Below are 19,049 nucleotides of genomic sequence, written 5' to 3' on the forward strand. Positions count from 1 at the left end.
AACCAAAAATATTTCACAGTTTATCCAATCTTAAAACTTTAACACATCTAGTTAGTAAGAACAATTTTTAGGAGCCTACCTCTTCTTAAATGAATACAGTTTGTGATTTCCCGTTTGACAGAATTTTGGAACCATATCATGGCAACCCACCTAAAATCAAATAGTTTTTCTCAAACTTTTGATTATTTTTCATTATTGTTTGACATTGATTTTTTTATTTAAGAAATGTAGTAACGTTACCAAAGAATGTAGTCTTAAAACCAAAATTATTTTTCACAATTTTTTTTCTATAAGGATTAATTAAATATACACTGGAATTTTGTCTTCACATATAAAATTGAGTGAGCTGGGACGGAGTAAAAATGTATGGAAGGAGTGACGCTCCAGCCACTTAGGCATTCATATTTCTCTGGTCAGTAGCATCACGTTAGTTCAATAAGTTCTATCATTGGTTATGAAACATACCATCATGAATGAGTGCATCAAATTAAAGAAATGTTATCTAGACGCATGCACAATATGGAGATATGAAATTGGCCCAGACCCAAGTCTATGACTGGGGTAATAATGTAAAAGAGGGCATGAAGGTGTAGAGAATGAGTCACAATTCAAGTTTATGGACAACAGTCATGGATGAAAACATTCTATTGATCCATGACCTCACTGAAGACAATCAGAACCTTACACTTGATGAAGCTTGCTTTGGAAGTGAGTATCGATCGTGGTATTGCCCAATCCATTATCACAAAGCATCATGTATTCTGCAAAATCTGTGTGATGTCTTTGGGTCTCCTTTGAAAAGTCTTTGGCTTCAGACTTTTTCCCAAAATCAGAACCAGGCACGACTGGAAATTTGTCAAACGGTACTGAATTAACATTGAATACTCAATGTGATGATACTTAGGTCCATTGCTACACTCGTGAGTCAAAATTGGAAAGGTGAAAGCGTGAAGCCTTGGCTGCAAAAATTAAGTTAATCAATGAAGAAATTATAGAACAACAAGCCTCTTCACTGCCAAACTGCACCATCATTGAAGACCCAATTGTGCATAAATTCCTGTAGGAGTTGTTGCACAATTGGCTTGCGACATATTTTTTATCTCTTTATGAAGAAATCCATAAGCTCCCCGCACAGGAAAATGTGTTGAACTTCAAGGAAACTATATAGAAAAGCAATAAAAGTTTTGCATTTTTATTCTGCACTAATATATGTTAAAATAAGAAGTCAGGTTTATATGTAACCAAAGTATATAATAAACATTCGACATTTGAATTTAATGCCACCAGGTAATGAAGAAAAAAAAGGAGAGTTGTTTGGACGTATGACACCAACAGTGTCATGCAGCTTCTTATGTACAAATACTTTTTAGGCATAGACTATTGCTAGTAATTTGGCGGCTGGGCTGAACATGTCAATCAAAAACAATTATTACAGTAAAACCTGAGTTAATGGAATTTCACAGGACTGAAAATATTTTCCATTGTGAACAAGATTCTGGATTCCGGTGAATACAGGTATGAACTAGATGACTATACAATTAAAAAGAAAAAAATATGGTAGTTACTTACCAGAACTCCATTTCATTTTCAGAATCGGATTGTACAGTAGTTAGCAAATTTGTAAGCACAAAATTTCTATCTTATGTTAGCACGTACAGGACAGTATACTGGATTGTAGGACAATTTTCATATTTTAATTTAACAAATCTTAAATTTAGGAATTGTGATAATTTTGAAGAATAACGAATATCAGTACTTTAATCACTTTAATAAGTAAACATAATTTAAATTAACCTAACTGTACTTTATCACTATTCTAGTCTTTTTTATAGGTGAAAAAAATTTATTTTTTTTTGTACTAAACTATTACTACTTAGTTTTTTGTCAATATTCTAGCTTTACAAATTATGTTAAACAACTCTGAATCATTTGTTGCAAGTGAAAAAATAATTATTAATAAATTAATATATTTAAATTCAAAAGGAGATGAAGTCTGATTCGAACCGATATCCCTTCCTCTTGTAAGATCCAAATATTTCATTAGGCTATAACTGTAGAGCAAATGAATTTTTTTTTTTTTTTTGTCTTCAGTCATTTGACTGGTTTGATGCAGCTCTCCAAGATTCCCTATCTAGTGCTAGTCGTTTCATTTCAGTATACCCTCTACATCCTACATCCCCAACAATTTGTTTTATATACTCCAAACGTGGCCTGCCTACACAATTTTTCCCTTCTACCTGTCCTTCCAATATTAAAGCGACTATTCCAGGATGCCTTAGTATGTGGCCTATAAGTCTGTCTCTTCTTTTAGGTATATTTTTCCAAATGCTTCTTTCTTCATCGATTTGCTACAACACCTCTTCATTGTCAATTTATCCACCCACCTGATTTTTAACACTCTCCTAAAGCACCAGTTTTCAAAAGCTTATAATCTATTAATCAGTTTTAAAGCTTATAATCTTCAGTCAGAAATATAATTTGCGACAACAAACTTATATCTCTGACTGAAAGCTCGTTTTGCCTGTACTATTTGGCATTTTATGTCGCTCCTGCTTCATCCATGTTTAGCAATTCTACTTCCCAAATAACAAAATTCTTCTACCTCCATAATCTTTTCTCGTCCTATTTTTATATTCAGCAGTCCATTTACTTTATTTCCACTACACTTCATTACTTTCATTTTGTTCTTGTTTATTTTAAATCGTTGTCATTCATTCATTGTTTATCTTAAATCTTTCTTCTCATAGCTAGAATTACTATATCAGCAAATCGGAGGAGCATCTTTATCACCTTGCATTGTTACTTCAGATATAAATTGTTCTTTAACATCATTAACTGCTACTTCAATGTAAAGATTAAAAAATAACAGAGATAGGGAACATCTTTATCCAACTCCCTTTTTTATTACTGCTTCTTTCTTATGCTCTTCAATTACTACTGTTGCAGTTTGGTTCTTGTAAATGTTAGCAATTGTTCTTTTATTTCTATACTTGAACCCTAAATTTTTTAAAATGTTGAACCTTTTTTTCCAGTCTACAATATCAAATGTCTTTGCTAAATCTATGAATGCCATGTATGTCAGTTTATTTTTCTTTAATCTTATTTAGCACTAAAATTACTTCCTTTGTGCCTTTACTTTTCCTGAAACCAAATTGGTCTCCTCCTAACTCTTCTTCCACTCTCCTCTTAATTCTTCTGTACAGAATTCTAGTTAAGATTTTAATGCAGGAGTAGTCAAGCTAATCGTTCTGTATTCTTCACATTTATCTACTCATGCTTTCTTTGGTATCATGACAATAACACTCTTTTTTAAGTCTGATAGAACTTCCCCTTTTTCATAAATATTACACACCAATTTGTATAATCTTATCTATTGCTTCCTCCTCTGCACTGTGCAGTAATTCTGCCGGTATCATGTTTATCCCAGAAGCCTTTCTGCCATTCAAATTTTTTAATGCTTTATTAAACTGATCTTGCTATCGTATCTCCCTTTTCATCCTCCTTGACTACTTCTTCCTCTCTAACAGCAATTTCTAATTCATTTCCTCCGTACAACTCTTCCAATATATTCCATCCCCTGCAATATATTATGTAAATTTAATGTCTTAAATTTTCATCCCCTTTTATGTGTTAATTGCTTCATCAATTTCTTCATATAAACAACACTACCTCATCATCATCAGAGGGCACCTGCATGCAAATAGATGTTAACAATCGTTGTCGGATTAGATTTTGATTTTATCCTAATTACAACGATTATCACTAAGCTTTTTGAAATACTTTACTCTCTTCCCTATCTTTTTGTTCATTACAAAACCTACTCCTGCCTGTCCTTTATTTTATGCCGAGTTAATTATTCTAAAATCACCTGACCAAAAGTTGTTTTCCTCTTCCTACCAAACCTCACAATTCCTACTACACCTTCATTTAACCTATCGATTTCACTCTTTACATTTTCTAACCTACTGACCTTTTTTTAGACTTCTAACATTCTATGTTTCGACTTGTGTAATGTTATTTTTTAATATTTTGGTGACCCCTTCCGGAGCAGTCCCCACCTGCAGATCCAAATGGGGGACTAGTTTATCAAGATGCAGAATAATTTACCAAGGAAATCTTTGTTACATGAAACTGCAGAAAGCTACATTTTCTTGGATAAAAACAACTATAAATTTCCATTACTTTCAGCTGCACAGTACTCAGAAGTTTGAGTGATGTTGATATCACCCTTTAAGTCTTGCTGACCTACACCCATAACAGCTACACTGCCCTCTTTTAGAAATCTTTCCTTAGTCTGGCTGTCAACAGATACCACTCCCATATGGCTGCAACTTTGGTCCAGCTACTCTGTATCACTCAGCACTCAAGCCCCCTCACCATTAACAAGTTCTCACGATTCATAGAGGGAGAGTACCTCCTCTGATTAAATAGAGTAATACATCTAAAACATCAAACAATTCAGCTAGGTCTATAATGCAATAATAATAGTGTTCTTTGCACTACAATAATACTACATTAACCTCTGATTTACAGAAAGCAACTTAAGAATCATCCCACCTTCTTACAAGTGCTATCTTACTATGATTTCGTTCACTTATTTACAGGTTCGCTTATAACATTATGAAAGAATCCATTTTGGAGAGGCTTTCGTCTTGCAGTTTCATTAAAAATTGAGCTAATTTATAGTGAGGTCCTGTGGAATGAATTAAACAAATATAAAATGAAGTTAGACAACGATATATATTCAGAATATTCTGGAAACTTAGTACTGTATACAGACTGTATTATTAGTTAAGTTTTTAAAAATTTTAAAACTGAAATTTGTTTTTTTTTGAGAATATGCATATTACAATGTTTCCTGTATGTATTTTGACTTACCAGAGTGATAGTGAGAACTGTTTTCATTTACAGATATTTCACAAATATAAAACACTTCAATTTCTATCTTCAAGTTAGTTATAATTCACTTGAAAATTACACTTAATAACTAAGAAATACACGTAACATAAAACAAACTTAATATAAAACACCTAACATGACTAACACAGATTCTAAAATAATTTTCTAAAATTTTTAAAAATAAAGTTCTTTTCGGCATTAATAATTTACTCCTGGACCTTTTATTTTCTGTAATATTTTTAGCAGTTAACACATTCTGTTGCAAACCATCACAATTTATATGAATCGTCAATTCTTCCTGCTGGGCGAGTATAACTAATGCTTCTTAAAAACTTAATTTTATTTTCCGTATCCTCTTCTGCTTCAGCAGTTATGTTATTGTTGCTAGTTTCAGACAAAATAATCTCATCAGTAGACTGAAGTCCTTCTTCAGTTACTAAATGACTGTCAATAACTACTTAAAAACCAGCTTCCTTAAATGCATTTTTAACACAACTACTTGTAATTTGTTTTTACAAATGTTCGAGCCACCTCAGTCTATCCAGAACAGTAATTTTATCTGTCAGTTCTTGAACAGATGAACTTGAATTCATACTAGCAATAGAGACTGCAAGATGGATTTCCAATAATGAATTTTAAGTTTTTAATAACTCCCTGATCCATTGGCTGTGTTAAGTATCAACTCCAAAACACATTAGTAAGTTGTGTTTGGAGGAAAGAACACAAGTTGTATGTCAGAATATTCTCTATGAGGATTTCACATCATATTTTCTAAACACAGTAGAATATTTCTATTTTCACTAATCATTTTTTCATTTAAATTAGACAGCCACTTTCCCATTAAATTAAACATCATCCCAGCCTTCTTATTTGTGTGTCATTCTGGTGGTAAATGAATGACATTTTTGAAACAGTGAGGCTTCAAACAGTATTTACCTATTGCTAATGGTTTAAGTAATGTACCATCTGCAAAACCGTGAATACAATAGTCAGTTTTTCTTTGCATTGTTTGCCTCCAATACACTATTCAGTTTTGATGGAGACTGTTTTGTTCGGTAAGGCTCGAAAAAATAAATCAGCTTCAAAGTAAATGCCGAAATACTTCGGTTCATAATCTGCGGTTATTTGCTTAATTTTACTTTTCCAGTCACTGACAGTTACATTATCACCAGCTTAAGCCTCACCTGAAATTTGATTATACGAAACAGAATATCTCACAACACAAATTTTCTCTAGCCATCCATTAAAAATACTGAATGCACTAACTCCTAACTTAACTGCAATTTCTTTCACCTATTGTTGCAAGATTGGCCCAGAATTTGTGAGATTTTTTGATCTTGTATATGTAACCTGTTTAAATAAAATGGAATTTATTCCTTCATTTTTTGTTTTTAGTTTGCTAAATAGCATTCCTTCACCCTTCAATTATTCTTTGTTGATTTTATCTTTATTTTTTATAATGCCGTAAATTTTTGTGTTTTCGCATTTAAAGTTCTTTAAAATTTGTACAAGAAATTAAATTAATAACCTCTATTTTGTCTTTTAAATGTAAAGTATTTTTTCTCAGCCTGATTAAGAACAAAATTTGATAAAGAGAAATGCGCACAATTATAACTAAAATAAGTTACAGTATTTAAAGTAGTAAATGAAATTAAAAAACATTTAAACTCTCAGCGGATAGCTTACCATCAAACTGCAAACTAGAACGACAAATGCTCCTGACAAAATGAAAACTATTACTGCTTCGAATTACAGTGTTCACTGAATAAAATTATCCTCAATTGATATGTATGGAGACTCAAGAATTAACTTATTGACAAAATACAGCAAGGATACTATTATTTTCACATAAACTTTGCCTGCTACCGTTATTTTATTAATGACTATCAGCTTATGGCCTAACCCATAAATGTGATTGGGTACAATAAATTTATTGAATGTATTATTTTACAAATCATAGTTTATGTATAATCTATTTTTGAATCACTTTGTTTTACTACAAACTATTCTGTTTATTTCCTTTCTGTCTAATGGGAAAAATTTAACATGTGAAATTAAAAGTAAAATCCATGTTCCTTTTCCACGCCCATATTACAGAGTTTTCAGTCTTAAAGAGACTAATTTATATTAAAATAAATACAGATTTGGAAAAACATACATTTGAGGTTTCACTGTAATATGTTTTAACACAATGATTCACCTAATTGATGCTGTCAGCAGATATTAATAATGACAACATGACTCAAGTCCTTAATGAAAAATGAAAGGGACAGGTCAGTTTTTCTTTTCCTACAAAACATATCTTACAAACTTAATAACCATGCACTAATAATATAAGGTATAGGGAGGAATTACTGAATGCCTCTACTATTCACCAAAAAAATTTCAGCCGATCAACTTCACGGTCTGAACAAAAGAATATTGAAATACTATGTATGTATGTGCAATATACTGTTACATCTACATAACAAACCTGCTGAATCTCTATGACATTCAGCCTCACAAGCAACAGATTCATTCTGTTTACCACAGGGAATGGCTGTATAGTAAACATTATTACTGTCAGAGAAACTCCAACCAGTGTTTTATATGGATCTCAACATGTCATAAGGAAGAGACAGATATTGTTACACAGGAGATTAATGTTATTTTTTCTGTGAGAAACAACAATGCATTATATACACTCTGTATACAATTTATTATTTAAATACTTTTATTTAAAAAAAGAAATACAAGTCACTTTTTATATAAAATAATGCAATAAATGTAAATACTTTTTTTTAAGTCCCTCATCATCCATACATGCTTGCTTTCTAACTCACTCAAAAACAATAGTTATTGATGACTTACTTTTTATATGCATGTTTAACAAGATTAACAGTTGCTGCTGTTTGTCCAAAGCCTAGTTTATGGGATATGGTTTTCCACTGGTTATGATTCGTGACCCTGTTATAACCACCCAGTTTATGTACAACCTTGTAACAGTCACCAAACAAAATTTTTTATTGTTATTTACACAGTATAATATATAATTCTGAGAATATTTACTTCAAAATTCATTAGTAAATGAAACAATTGTTTTTATAATCTGAACATGTAATTACATAAAGAGAATATATAAGAAAAAATATAACATCATTTTAAGGCATATTGGATAAATATACACTAGTTCATCTCAATGTTAAAAATTAAACACGGTTACCTTATTTTCATTAACTAAGCCAGCGCTTAATTATCTCATTGTTTATGAGTATATTTGAGATGAAGATCATTAATGTACAATGTTACATAAATTTGAAAATACCTTTTCAATAAATATGGATAAGACACAGGTGAATTACTACACCATCATTTGAAAATCTTTTAAGGTTTCAGTTTTTACATTTTTAAATAATTTGGATTAGAGGAAATTCTTAAGATTTAATCTGGCACTAAGACACAAAACACAATGGATACCTTATGCAAGCAGACTGCTTAACTTACTAAGCTACTCCAATTATAAAAAGAGTTCATACTACACTGACATTCAATTCACTACAATTCAGGAGGAAAAAGGAATAATTTGGGAACTGGCTCTAGAGTCTGAACTAAAAAAAAAAGTTCATACAAACTTATGCTCGAAAACACTATTATAATTATCAAGTTACAGCTAGTGAAAAATTTTGCCTGCATTTCAGTTCCTCCAGTGAAGTGAGGTCATACTGAAATTTTTAAGGCATTGTATAAGGGATAAACTTCATGATTACTTATGTTTTTTGACCAGAAAAATCTAATAAAACAAGTCCCAGAACTGTATCTCCCTTAGTAGTTTGAAGTAAATAATTTTGTTAAATGACTGGTAAATGTTGAAATTTTGTTATAGAAACTTGCAGGAAATCTAATTGTGAGAGAAGTGATATAATAAAGTCTTTGAAAAACAAAACAGAAAAATGTTATGAATCTGTAAAAATTAAAAACAGCTGTTTTTAGTAAAATAAATTTTAAACCTTTGATAAAATTAGGCTGCCAATATTTACTGTATGCTTCAAAATTTATTTGAATACTACTCGTAAAAATTGTGGTATATGTTAATATTAAATGTTAGCTGGTTTATTTGTTATAGATGTAATTTTTGCTGTGTTTGATTATTTTTGAGAATCAAGTTATGCCGTGTTTTTGCATTTCACTCTAAATTGTTCTTACATTTTTCCAATTGGATTTGATTTTAAAAAAGTGAATTTCCGTTCTGAAAAATTTTGCCTCTCTTCACTCATGCAGAACATGCTAATATGATTTTTGTGTATGGCTTTTGCGATGGAAATGCTCCAGCTGCAGAGGAAGAATACTGACATAGGTATCCTGGCTAAGTAGTTCAAAACTGTAAGTATTTTGTAGATTTTTAATAATCTTCATGAATGATAATCGTTCATGTTTCATCTTAATATCAACCAGTACATGGTAATGAAAGGAAAAACATTCTTCAGGTGGTAAAGCTTAGTCCTACAATGAGTATGAGAAGAATTTCTATAAGACTCAACATTTCACAAAGTACAGCATGGAGGACCTTAAATGCTCACGAACAGAGTTCCTGATGTTCAGAAAGTTCAACACCTTCAGCTCGGTAACCATGACAAACAACTGCAGTTTTGTCAACAGGTTAACAATAATTGCCATTTAATTCTGTTCATCCTATTTTCAGACAGAGCTAGCTTGCTACTCTTACCCATAACATCATGAACACACGGAATTCACATTGGTGGTCTGAACAAACATCAAATGTAGTAGTTAAATCAAATTTCCAGCAACAAATGTTTGGTGTGGCATGATAGACAAGCAATTAATAGACCCTTTCATACTAGAACAACTGTCATGGAGAGAAATTAAGTGGAATTTTTAAACAATGAATCTCTTACAATTTTTATTTTAAGTAAATTAAAAGTAATTTAATTTTTTAAAGGTCTAAATTTATAGTAAAAATATTGGTTGTTTTTAATTTTTACAAATTCATAATGTTTTTCTGTTAAAAAACATCATTCTGTTTAGTTTTTAATAACAAAGGTTGGTTTTTTCAGAGACCTTGTTACATCATTTTTCTCAAGATTAAACTTTCTGTAAGTTTTGATAATAAAATTTCAGCATTTATTAGTCAACCTAAAAAAAAAACTGTTTTTTGTCAACAAAACTTTCTTTTTTATATTGGATATCATGAAAACTAAAAAAGATACAGTTCTGGGGGGACCTATTTTATTTGAATTTTCAGTTCAAAAGATATAAGAAAACCCCTATATAACCCCTATAAGTTTACCCCTCATATAACATCTTAAAATTTTCAGTATGACCTTATTTCACCATGGTGGGAGTGAAATCTGGGTGAAATTTTTCACTAGCCATAACTCAATAACAAAGTGTTTTCAGACAAACATTTGTATGAACTTCTTTCTTACTTCAAGTTCTAGAATCAGTTCCCAAATCATTTCCCTTTCCTCTTGAATCACTTCTATTCAAGGTATGTTTAAGAAGTAACAAGAATTTTGTTTTTTTGAAAGAATTTTATTTATTCATCTACATTAACGATATCCCCTTCAAAATAGTCTCAATTAGATATTATAAACTTATGCCAGCGCTTTTCCCAATTCCCCGAAACACTTCTGGAACTTGATCTTTGGAATAGTGTTTACCTCTTTCAGCAATTTGCTTTTAATCTTGTGTATGTATGCTTGTAAAATATACAACCCTTTAAGGTTCTCTTTATCTTTGGGAATAGAAAAGAGTCACATGGGACCAAGTCTGGTGAATATAGGGGTTGGGGTATCATTACAGTGTTGATTTTGGCTAAAAATTGACGAACAAGCAACATAGTGTGAATAGGCGTATTATCATGATGCAAAAGCCATCAATTGTTTTCCCACAAATCTGGGCTTTTTTTTCCGGATTGCTTCACATAAACAGCGTTGAACTTGTATGTAATACTCCTCATTGATCATTTGAGTTTGTGGCAAGAACTAATCATACACTATCATTAAAATTGAAGAATGTGGTGAGCATAACCTTCACATTCAACCGTACTTGTTGAGCTTTTTTCGATCTTGGTGATCCAGAATGCCTCCACTGGGAGGATTGAACCTTAGTATCGACATCATATCTGTGAACCCATGTTTCATCACATGTTATGATATGTATCAGTAATTCTGCATCATTGTTAACTTCATTTAGTGACTCCTGAGCAACTTCCATTCGCTGCTGCTTTTTGTTCAAAATTCAACAACTTTGAAACAAATTTTGCTATCGCAAGTTTCATAACAAAAAAAACCAAATTTAATGGCATCAGCCAACTGATATCCCAACATCATCAGCAACTTCTCTGATTGTTATTCGGTAATCATTTCTTTCACTTTTTCACAATTTCATCGGTTGTTGATGTGCTGGAGCGTCCGGAGCGCTCATCATCTTAAACATCTTCACGACCTTTTGAGAAATGCTTATATCACCCGTAAACCCTTACTTTACTCATAGGAAACTCACCAAAAGCAATACTTAACAATTTTAAAACACTGCTACATTTTATTCCATTAATATAGTAAAAATTTAATACAAATTCTCTGATCCAGTATTTATATTAATAAAAAATCGCCAATTGTACCAAAACTCATGTTATCTTTTTGACAGTTGACAACAGACTAAACATCCAATACAATTGAAAATGTACAGATACTTTTCCGACATGTTTACCGACCAATAAAATAAAGAAAATATCCCAAGAATCAGACTAATACAACCCATGAAATTTCAAAATTCTCATTACTTTTTGAACACACCTTATGCCAAACAGCTAGCCTATACTGAAGACCAAAGCTGCGTCATCAGCCATAACATTCTGTTGTTTGTGATTTGTGTCTGTGTAACAGTATTTTTCAACAAAGTCTATTTAAAAACAAGTAGTTATCAATACGATATAACTTTTTTTTTTTTTTTACACAATAAAAATGTAAAAATACATAAAAAGTTCCTGGCTATTAAAAATAGCCTGAACAACTCTTCAGCCTTTTTGTCATTTTTAACTGCCAGTATAAACTGGCATGACAATTTTTTTCTGTTTATTCCTCATCGCTACTGTATCTGAAATTTATATTTTTCATTTCCTTTTTGAAATTTTGTTTTTATACTTATTTTTTAAATAAATTCTACCCTGACATAAATTTATTTATTCTGCTTACAATACTACTGAAATTGAGATTTCTGACTAAAGCTGTTCACTTCCATCTTGAAATATTGATTTTGCTTATTACTTCCTTACTTGTTTTACTTTTTAAATAAATGATAACTGTATTCATGAATAATTTGCTTCCTGTGAAATTTTATTTGTGAAAATTAGCTTGATGACAACTTTAAATTTAAAGTTGTCATATTTCTAAATATTATTTAATCACAATCCTCTTTTCTTCCTACAAATGTCTCAGTTATCAAAAAAAGACCAGAAAAGACCTAACAAAAGACCAAGCAATTTATGAAAAAGATAATTTATAAATAATTTATTATACAGCTTTAGGCCACCGGATTTGAACTTTCTATTTTTCTATTGACATGCGATAAAGACAGTTGTGTCTATGATAGCCTTAAATGATCTCTTAGTGCAAACCATCTTAGAATGATTAAAATTCTATAACTACAACATACAAATACTGTTTTTAAGCATCTGATACATCACTCAGGTACTTTTGCCATTACTGGTGCTTATGTTTTTGGTTATGAACAGATATCTGATCAGTGAAAATTATCTCGCTGCTTTGAAAATAACCAATGTCAAACAAGCAGTTTAAGATATTATTTGGTTCAAATTTTAGAAATTAACTCTAGAGAACTTTCAACAGCCCAACAATTGCATTTACAGTTGTTCCAATGGCATAATAAAACAAACCAGCCTGCCAATAAAAATTTAAGTAATACTGGAAAATTTAATAAAATGGTAAAATCATTAACTGGTAGTTGTACGGTGAATAAAAAACAAATTTCAAAGCATTGTAATTCTCAACAGCATTCAAATAATGAATATCACAAATCAATAACAACTTCAAACCTGATGAAATTATATATCTGGATTGGAAGATAGATATTATAATCAACCTAAAAAGCACAACTGATGAGATATAACCTTGCCTAAAATCTTCCTACATGTAGTCTTGGTTGTTTTAAGGGAAAATACTTAACAATACTATGGGAATAATAAAATCTAATTTTTCAGATAAGTATAATCTTTCTGAATTTCTGCTCTCAATAGGAGATTGTCTGCAGAAAACAATGAGAAGAAGCATACAGTCATACATATATGAGAGTTGCATACAACGTTAGCATATTTCAACGTGCAGTGTACGGTTAAAAATTTAATTTTACTTCAAGATATTTATGAAAACATTCAAGACCTGAAATCTAAAATGGTTAGTTAGTTATGTGAAAGGACAATACTGATAACACAACAGTAAATTCTATCAATAACTGGGTTTATGAATAAATTAATCGTACGGATCTATTTACAAATTCATTGATATCAATTTAAATGAAGGCTTTGTTTATTTTCCTACTGAATTTTTAAATTTTCAGATACCAAACGAGTTACTTCCACACATACTGAAATTAAAACCTTGCTGTCCCATTGTATTTTTAAGAAACCTGCATCTTCCATGCTTATGTAATGATATTAGACTTCAAGTATGACATTAAAAACATTCATGATCAAGGCTTAAATTATTACAGATGTTAGTGAATGCACAACACTAATTATATCAAAAATTCCTCCCATTCCTTCTGATTTTTCCAACTAATTTAAAAGATGCAATTTCTAGTAAAAGTAGCATTCACTGTAAGAACAAATAAATGTTAGGGATAAGCTTTTAGTTATTGTTGCTGATCTGGAAACAATTGATTTTTCTCATTGGCAACTGTAATTGGTATTATCAAGAATAGGGGATTCATCAAGCTTTTATATTCATTACCTTAAACTTCAAACCAAGATGTAGTTTATAGAGGGATTTTATGATAGTAAAAAAAATTTGAATGATTGAATTATTTCAATATTTTCTTTATTTTATTTTTAAATCTTGAAACATTCATCATTTAAAAACAGTTTGCATTTAAATGAGAAGAATATTTTCATTTGACATACTTAATTTATTATTAATATAATTCAACATAAAATATTACTTTAACAATACTATTTTTGACAAGATAAGTTTTATTTATGCGAGTTTTCCCATTCTATTCATATAAGAAATGAAAAACATGAAATGTTTTCAGTATACTAAAATATTCTAGTTATATATTTAGATACTTTCTAAATAAACACACTGAAGAAAACTGATATTAGAGTTTTCTCAAGTACTCAGATTGTCCTAGTTACACTTCCATTTAAACTACACTCCAAACACATACTTTCAAAAATTATTTCCTGATGTTTAAATTAGTTTTTGATGTAAGGAAATTATATTTCTAAATTCTTCCACCTCCATAGTCTTTTCTCGTCCTATTTTTATATTCAGCGGTCCATCTACTTTATTTCTACTACATTTCATTACTTTCATTTTGTTCTTGTTTATTATCATGCGGTAGTTCTTGCGTAGGATTTCATCAATGTCATTCATTGTTTCTTTAAAATCTTTTTTTCTCACAGCTACAATTACTACATCAAAAAATCATAGCATCTTCATCTTTTCACCTTGTACTGTTACTCCAGATCTAAATTGTTCTGGTAGTTTATGTAAAGATTAAAAAGTAACAGGGATAGGGTACATCCTTGTTCAACTCCCTTTTTTATTACTGCTTCTTTCTTACGCCCTTCAATTATTACTGTTGTAGTTTGGTTCCTGTAAATGTTAGCAATTGTCTTTTATTTCTATACATGAACCCTAAATTTGAACATTTTATTCCAGTCTATGTTATCAAATGTCTTTGCTAAGTCTATAAATGCCATGAATGTCCGTTTATTTTTCTTTAATCTTATTTTTAGCACTAGAATTACTTCCCTTGTCCCTTTACTTTTCCTGAAACCAACCAATATAAATATTACACACCAATTTGTATAATCTTATCTATTGCTTCCTCCTCTGCACTGTGCAGTAATTCTGCCGGTATCATGTTTATCCCAGAAGCCTTTCTGCCATTCAAATTTTTTAATGCTTTATTAAACTGATCTTGCTATCGTATCTCCCTTTTCATCCTCCTTGACTTCTTCTTCCTCTCTAACAGCAATTTCTAATTCATTTCCTCCATACAACTCTTCCAATATATTCCATCCCCTATCAACCTTTTCTTTCATATTATAAATCGGTGTACCATCTTTATTTAACACATTATTAGATTTTAACTTATGTACCAAAAGATTTTCATTATATTTCCTATATTCTCTGTCTATTTTACCAATGATCATTTCTCTTTCCACTTCTGTAAACATTTCTTTAATCCACTCTTCTTTTGCTAATTTGCACTTCCTGTTTATAGTATTTCTTATAGTATTCTATATTGTATTTCTATCTATAGTATTAATCAATAATAAATAAATGCCCAAGAAATGTGGAATAGTTTTATCTTTTTTAGTTTAAAATATAGTTTTTAATTAATTGTATAAGGAATAAAAATCAATTGAATAAATGATAAACATGTTTAATTAATCACTCCTATCAGATAAAAGATCAAATAAGCAAAAAGATTTACAATTTTTAAGTTATATTGAATCAAACTTTATACAAAAGTAATTACCAGGTAAAAAAGAAACACAAAGTTCACAAAATGTCATCATTTTTGGTAATTAATGCATATGAAGTAATCAAATTACAATTATTATTTGTATTAAACAAACAATATAATTTTAATGTAAATTATTAAAATCTGACATTTAATATATATATATAAAACTTTTTTTTAAAATTAAATCATGGTAAAAAACAGTGATATATCAACCAACAGACGTAATAACAGACAAAATAGTTTAATATAAAATAATCACTACTCAGATGGTAAACACACGCTTTCTATAATTTTTAATATGTTCTGATGAATGAATCAAATAAAAACTTTTACACACCTTAAATAACTTATAGAGATCAACATCTTTAGTAGCTATAGTCGGTCCTTTATTGATAGGTGTTCCTCTGTCATCCATAAATTTATATAACTGTGCGACAAAGTGATCCTTTTCTTCTCGTGGCTCATCATCAGATGTCTAGAAACATAAAATATAAATATAATTTAAAAAAATAAAGGAACAAATGACCGGCAAACAAAATACTTCAAGTAATTTAATTTAAAAATTTTAAAAATATTACACTTTCATATTAATTTTCTGAGATTTATCATTTATAACGATGTTTTTGTTGTACTTCATGATTACTCAATTATCATCATCATTAGGGAAAAGCGTAATAAAAAATGGTTGCCGATGTACATACATCGGTAAAATAGCTCGATCATTGAAACAAAATTTTCTGAACAAATTAGAGCATATTAAAATTAAAAGAAAAATTTCTTAGAATTAAGAAGCATGAAATAGCAAATAAAGAAAATAATTTAGAAATACTTGAATTTATTGCATCGACAACACAGACTGAATTATTTTTATTATTCATTTTGCTTGTAATTAAAATATCAACCGTAAAAAAATCCCAGCAGGTTAAATTTTTACCCGCTTCCTTTACTGTTATCAGAATGTTGTATTCTTTTGTGTTTACTTCTAGTAAAGAAACAGCCTCAGTTCAGTGTGATCATATGTTTTTCTAACATCGATTTACTTTCAAAATGTCAAGTTTTCACTGCAGATCTTGTAAAAACTACACAGATAAGTTTGTGGTACTTTTGTAATAGTTATAATAAAATCTATAACAAAAGAAATATTAAAAAAATCCTATATTTTATTTCGGTTGTCGAATTGAGATAACATAAAACTGTGCTCCTCAGTTTTGTAAACTGTAATGCACCTTTAGTTCAATAGATTACATGTAAAAGAAGCTAAATTCAGACCGCTTACTGTCTGTATGGTATGGTGAGAGCCTATTGATCGTTTTGATGATCACTATTTTTTTCTTGTGAATGTAAAAGGATATTCAGAAAAACAAAAGCACAAAATTGAATATCTGAATGCGCTATTGCTTTTATATGGTTCCCTATAGAGAAGGCTTACAGACATCGATTCTGGTGTTAAAATGGAAGTGAATACAGAGCTCGATGACAGTGATTATAAACAAATTGAAGATATAATTTTTCTGAGAACAACTGCGATCTGATTTGATTCTTTCATCTCAAAATGAAGATTATTTGACAGTGATATTTATTCAATCTTCCTATTCTCAGTCTATCTCTGCATTTCTTCATATGAATGTGACCCTGCATCCTCTTTAATCTGTGACAAGTATTGTAGTCAGTCTACGTCTTTATGTTTTACCTTCCAATACTCCTCCATCGAATGTCCCCAGTGTTTATCTTGAAATTATTATGTCCACATAAATTACTTAACTGTTTTCTTCTTTTCCTTACTATTTAAAAAATTATTTTTTGTTTCCTTATATGATTAAAAAAATCTCCTCGTTTGTCATTCTACCAGACTGAAATATTTTTTTTTTAAATATTTCTCTTACACAATTCAAACGCTTCCATTTTTTGTCATATTCTCAAACACGCACATTTTTAAACCACACAGATATAATGCAATAGTTCCCAGAGGAGGTATATAAATCTGTTGTTTTAATAATACAAGTAAACTGATACTGATCTGTTACAGTCATCTTTATAGATATGTTAAATGTATACAAACTGTGTGGCACTAAACGAAGTTCTTACTCTAAAGATTATAATGTTCATTAGCCCCTATGGCAATATGAACACAGCTTCACGTGTAAAATTGAATACCAGGTTCTTTCAGTAAGCTTGGCATCTTGATATATTAAGCTCCATGAGGACTAAAGGAAACCATTTTTTAAAAAATGTATTATTTTTAAAACTGTAGAAATAAATGTTTAATATATTAGTTATGACATTTAATAAATTAATTAATTGTACCTAATTATTTATACTTCCTTAGGAAACAAAATACTTATTTAATGTTACTAATGAATAAGTAAATAACTTCTTTCGTCAGTGTTTGATTTTATTTAGCTTGGATTTATATTCACATAGTATTATTTCTGTCATAAATATATATATATATATATATATATATATATATATATACACACACACACACATGAAATATAAACCACCAAAACACAGTAATTAGATAAGTTAAACTTACCATATTAATTTTCAACAATAGATTTTAGCAGCATCCGGCGTCTTTATTTGGTATACTGAAGATGTTATTAGAATTCAATAAAAACCGAAAATGCGGGATGCTGTGAAAATAGATTCTTGGAAATTAATATGGTAAGTTTTACTTATCTAATTACTGTGTTTTGGTGGTTTATATTTCATACAATATTAAATATTATTAACACGGCTGTCAGTGTGTTATAATACACCACGTAATTAAAAAAGGACTTCACAACTTTAAAGGCATATAAAAATTTATAGAGATAACTTTATAGATTTGATTGAGGTCTCATTTCATAACAAAACACATCAAGTTTTGACTCGTGTAGTTCATTAGTACCAAATTCGACCACCAGCACTATCACCAGTGTTGTTAAAAACGAATACATTTACTGGTGTTGAATATGCTTACTGTGCGTTTAAATTGTTTCACAATTTGCAGTCAGCAACTGCAGTTCTATGTAATTTTTGTATACAGAATGGTAGGGAGCATCCTGGTAGACATACAATTTACTCTTGGCACCAAACCTTCAACACAGGTTGTTCTTCCAGAAATGGCCCGTTCTTCTTTCAGGAGGTAACTATAAATAAAATTGTTTAATTGGACATGTTTCAAAATGTTCTAACTCCTCAGTTAGACAATGATGACAAGATGCCAAGACAGATGCCATTACTATCAGCAAGATGGGGCATTACCTCCCTACCGCATAGAAATCCAAGATTTTCTTGATATTCAATTTCCCTGGTGGGTGGAAAGGCGGTAAAAGTCCAATTGCATGGCCACCTTACTTCCCAGATTTAACCCCCAAAATTTTTTTTTATGTGGTGTCTCATTAAAGATGGGGTTTATGTACTACCTTTGCCAGCTAATCTTGTTGAGCTAA

General features: G+C 30.2%; 1 protein-coding gene across 6 annotated transcripts in view; it reads right to left on the reverse strand.

The window, feature by feature from the left end:
* The window catches only part of htk (AT-rich interaction domain hat-trick), a 176,261-nt gene that overhangs the window by 97,064 nt on the left and 60,148 nt on the right, over positions 1–19,049 (reverse strand). For all 6 annotated transcript variants that reach the window (XM_075367666.1, XM_075367665.1, XM_075367664.1 and 3 more), the window contains exons 10-11: positions 15,950–16,087; positions 7,750–7,874 (exon numbers count right to left, since the gene is read on the reverse strand). In XM_075367666.1, coding sequence (XP_075223781.1) covers positions 7,750–7,874; positions 15,950–16,087 — 263 coding nt within the window. The remainder of the gene's footprint in view (positions 1–7,749; positions 7,875–15,949; positions 16,088–19,049) is intronic.

The sequence above is a fragment of the Lycorma delicatula genome, chromosome 5 (genome assembly GCF_047948215.1).
Source record: "Lycorma delicatula isolate Av1 chromosome 5, ASM4794821v1, whole genome shotgun sequence".
NCBI classification, from domain to species: domain Eukaryota; kingdom Metazoa; phylum Arthropoda; class Insecta; order Hemiptera; family Fulgoridae; genus Lycorma; species Lycorma delicatula.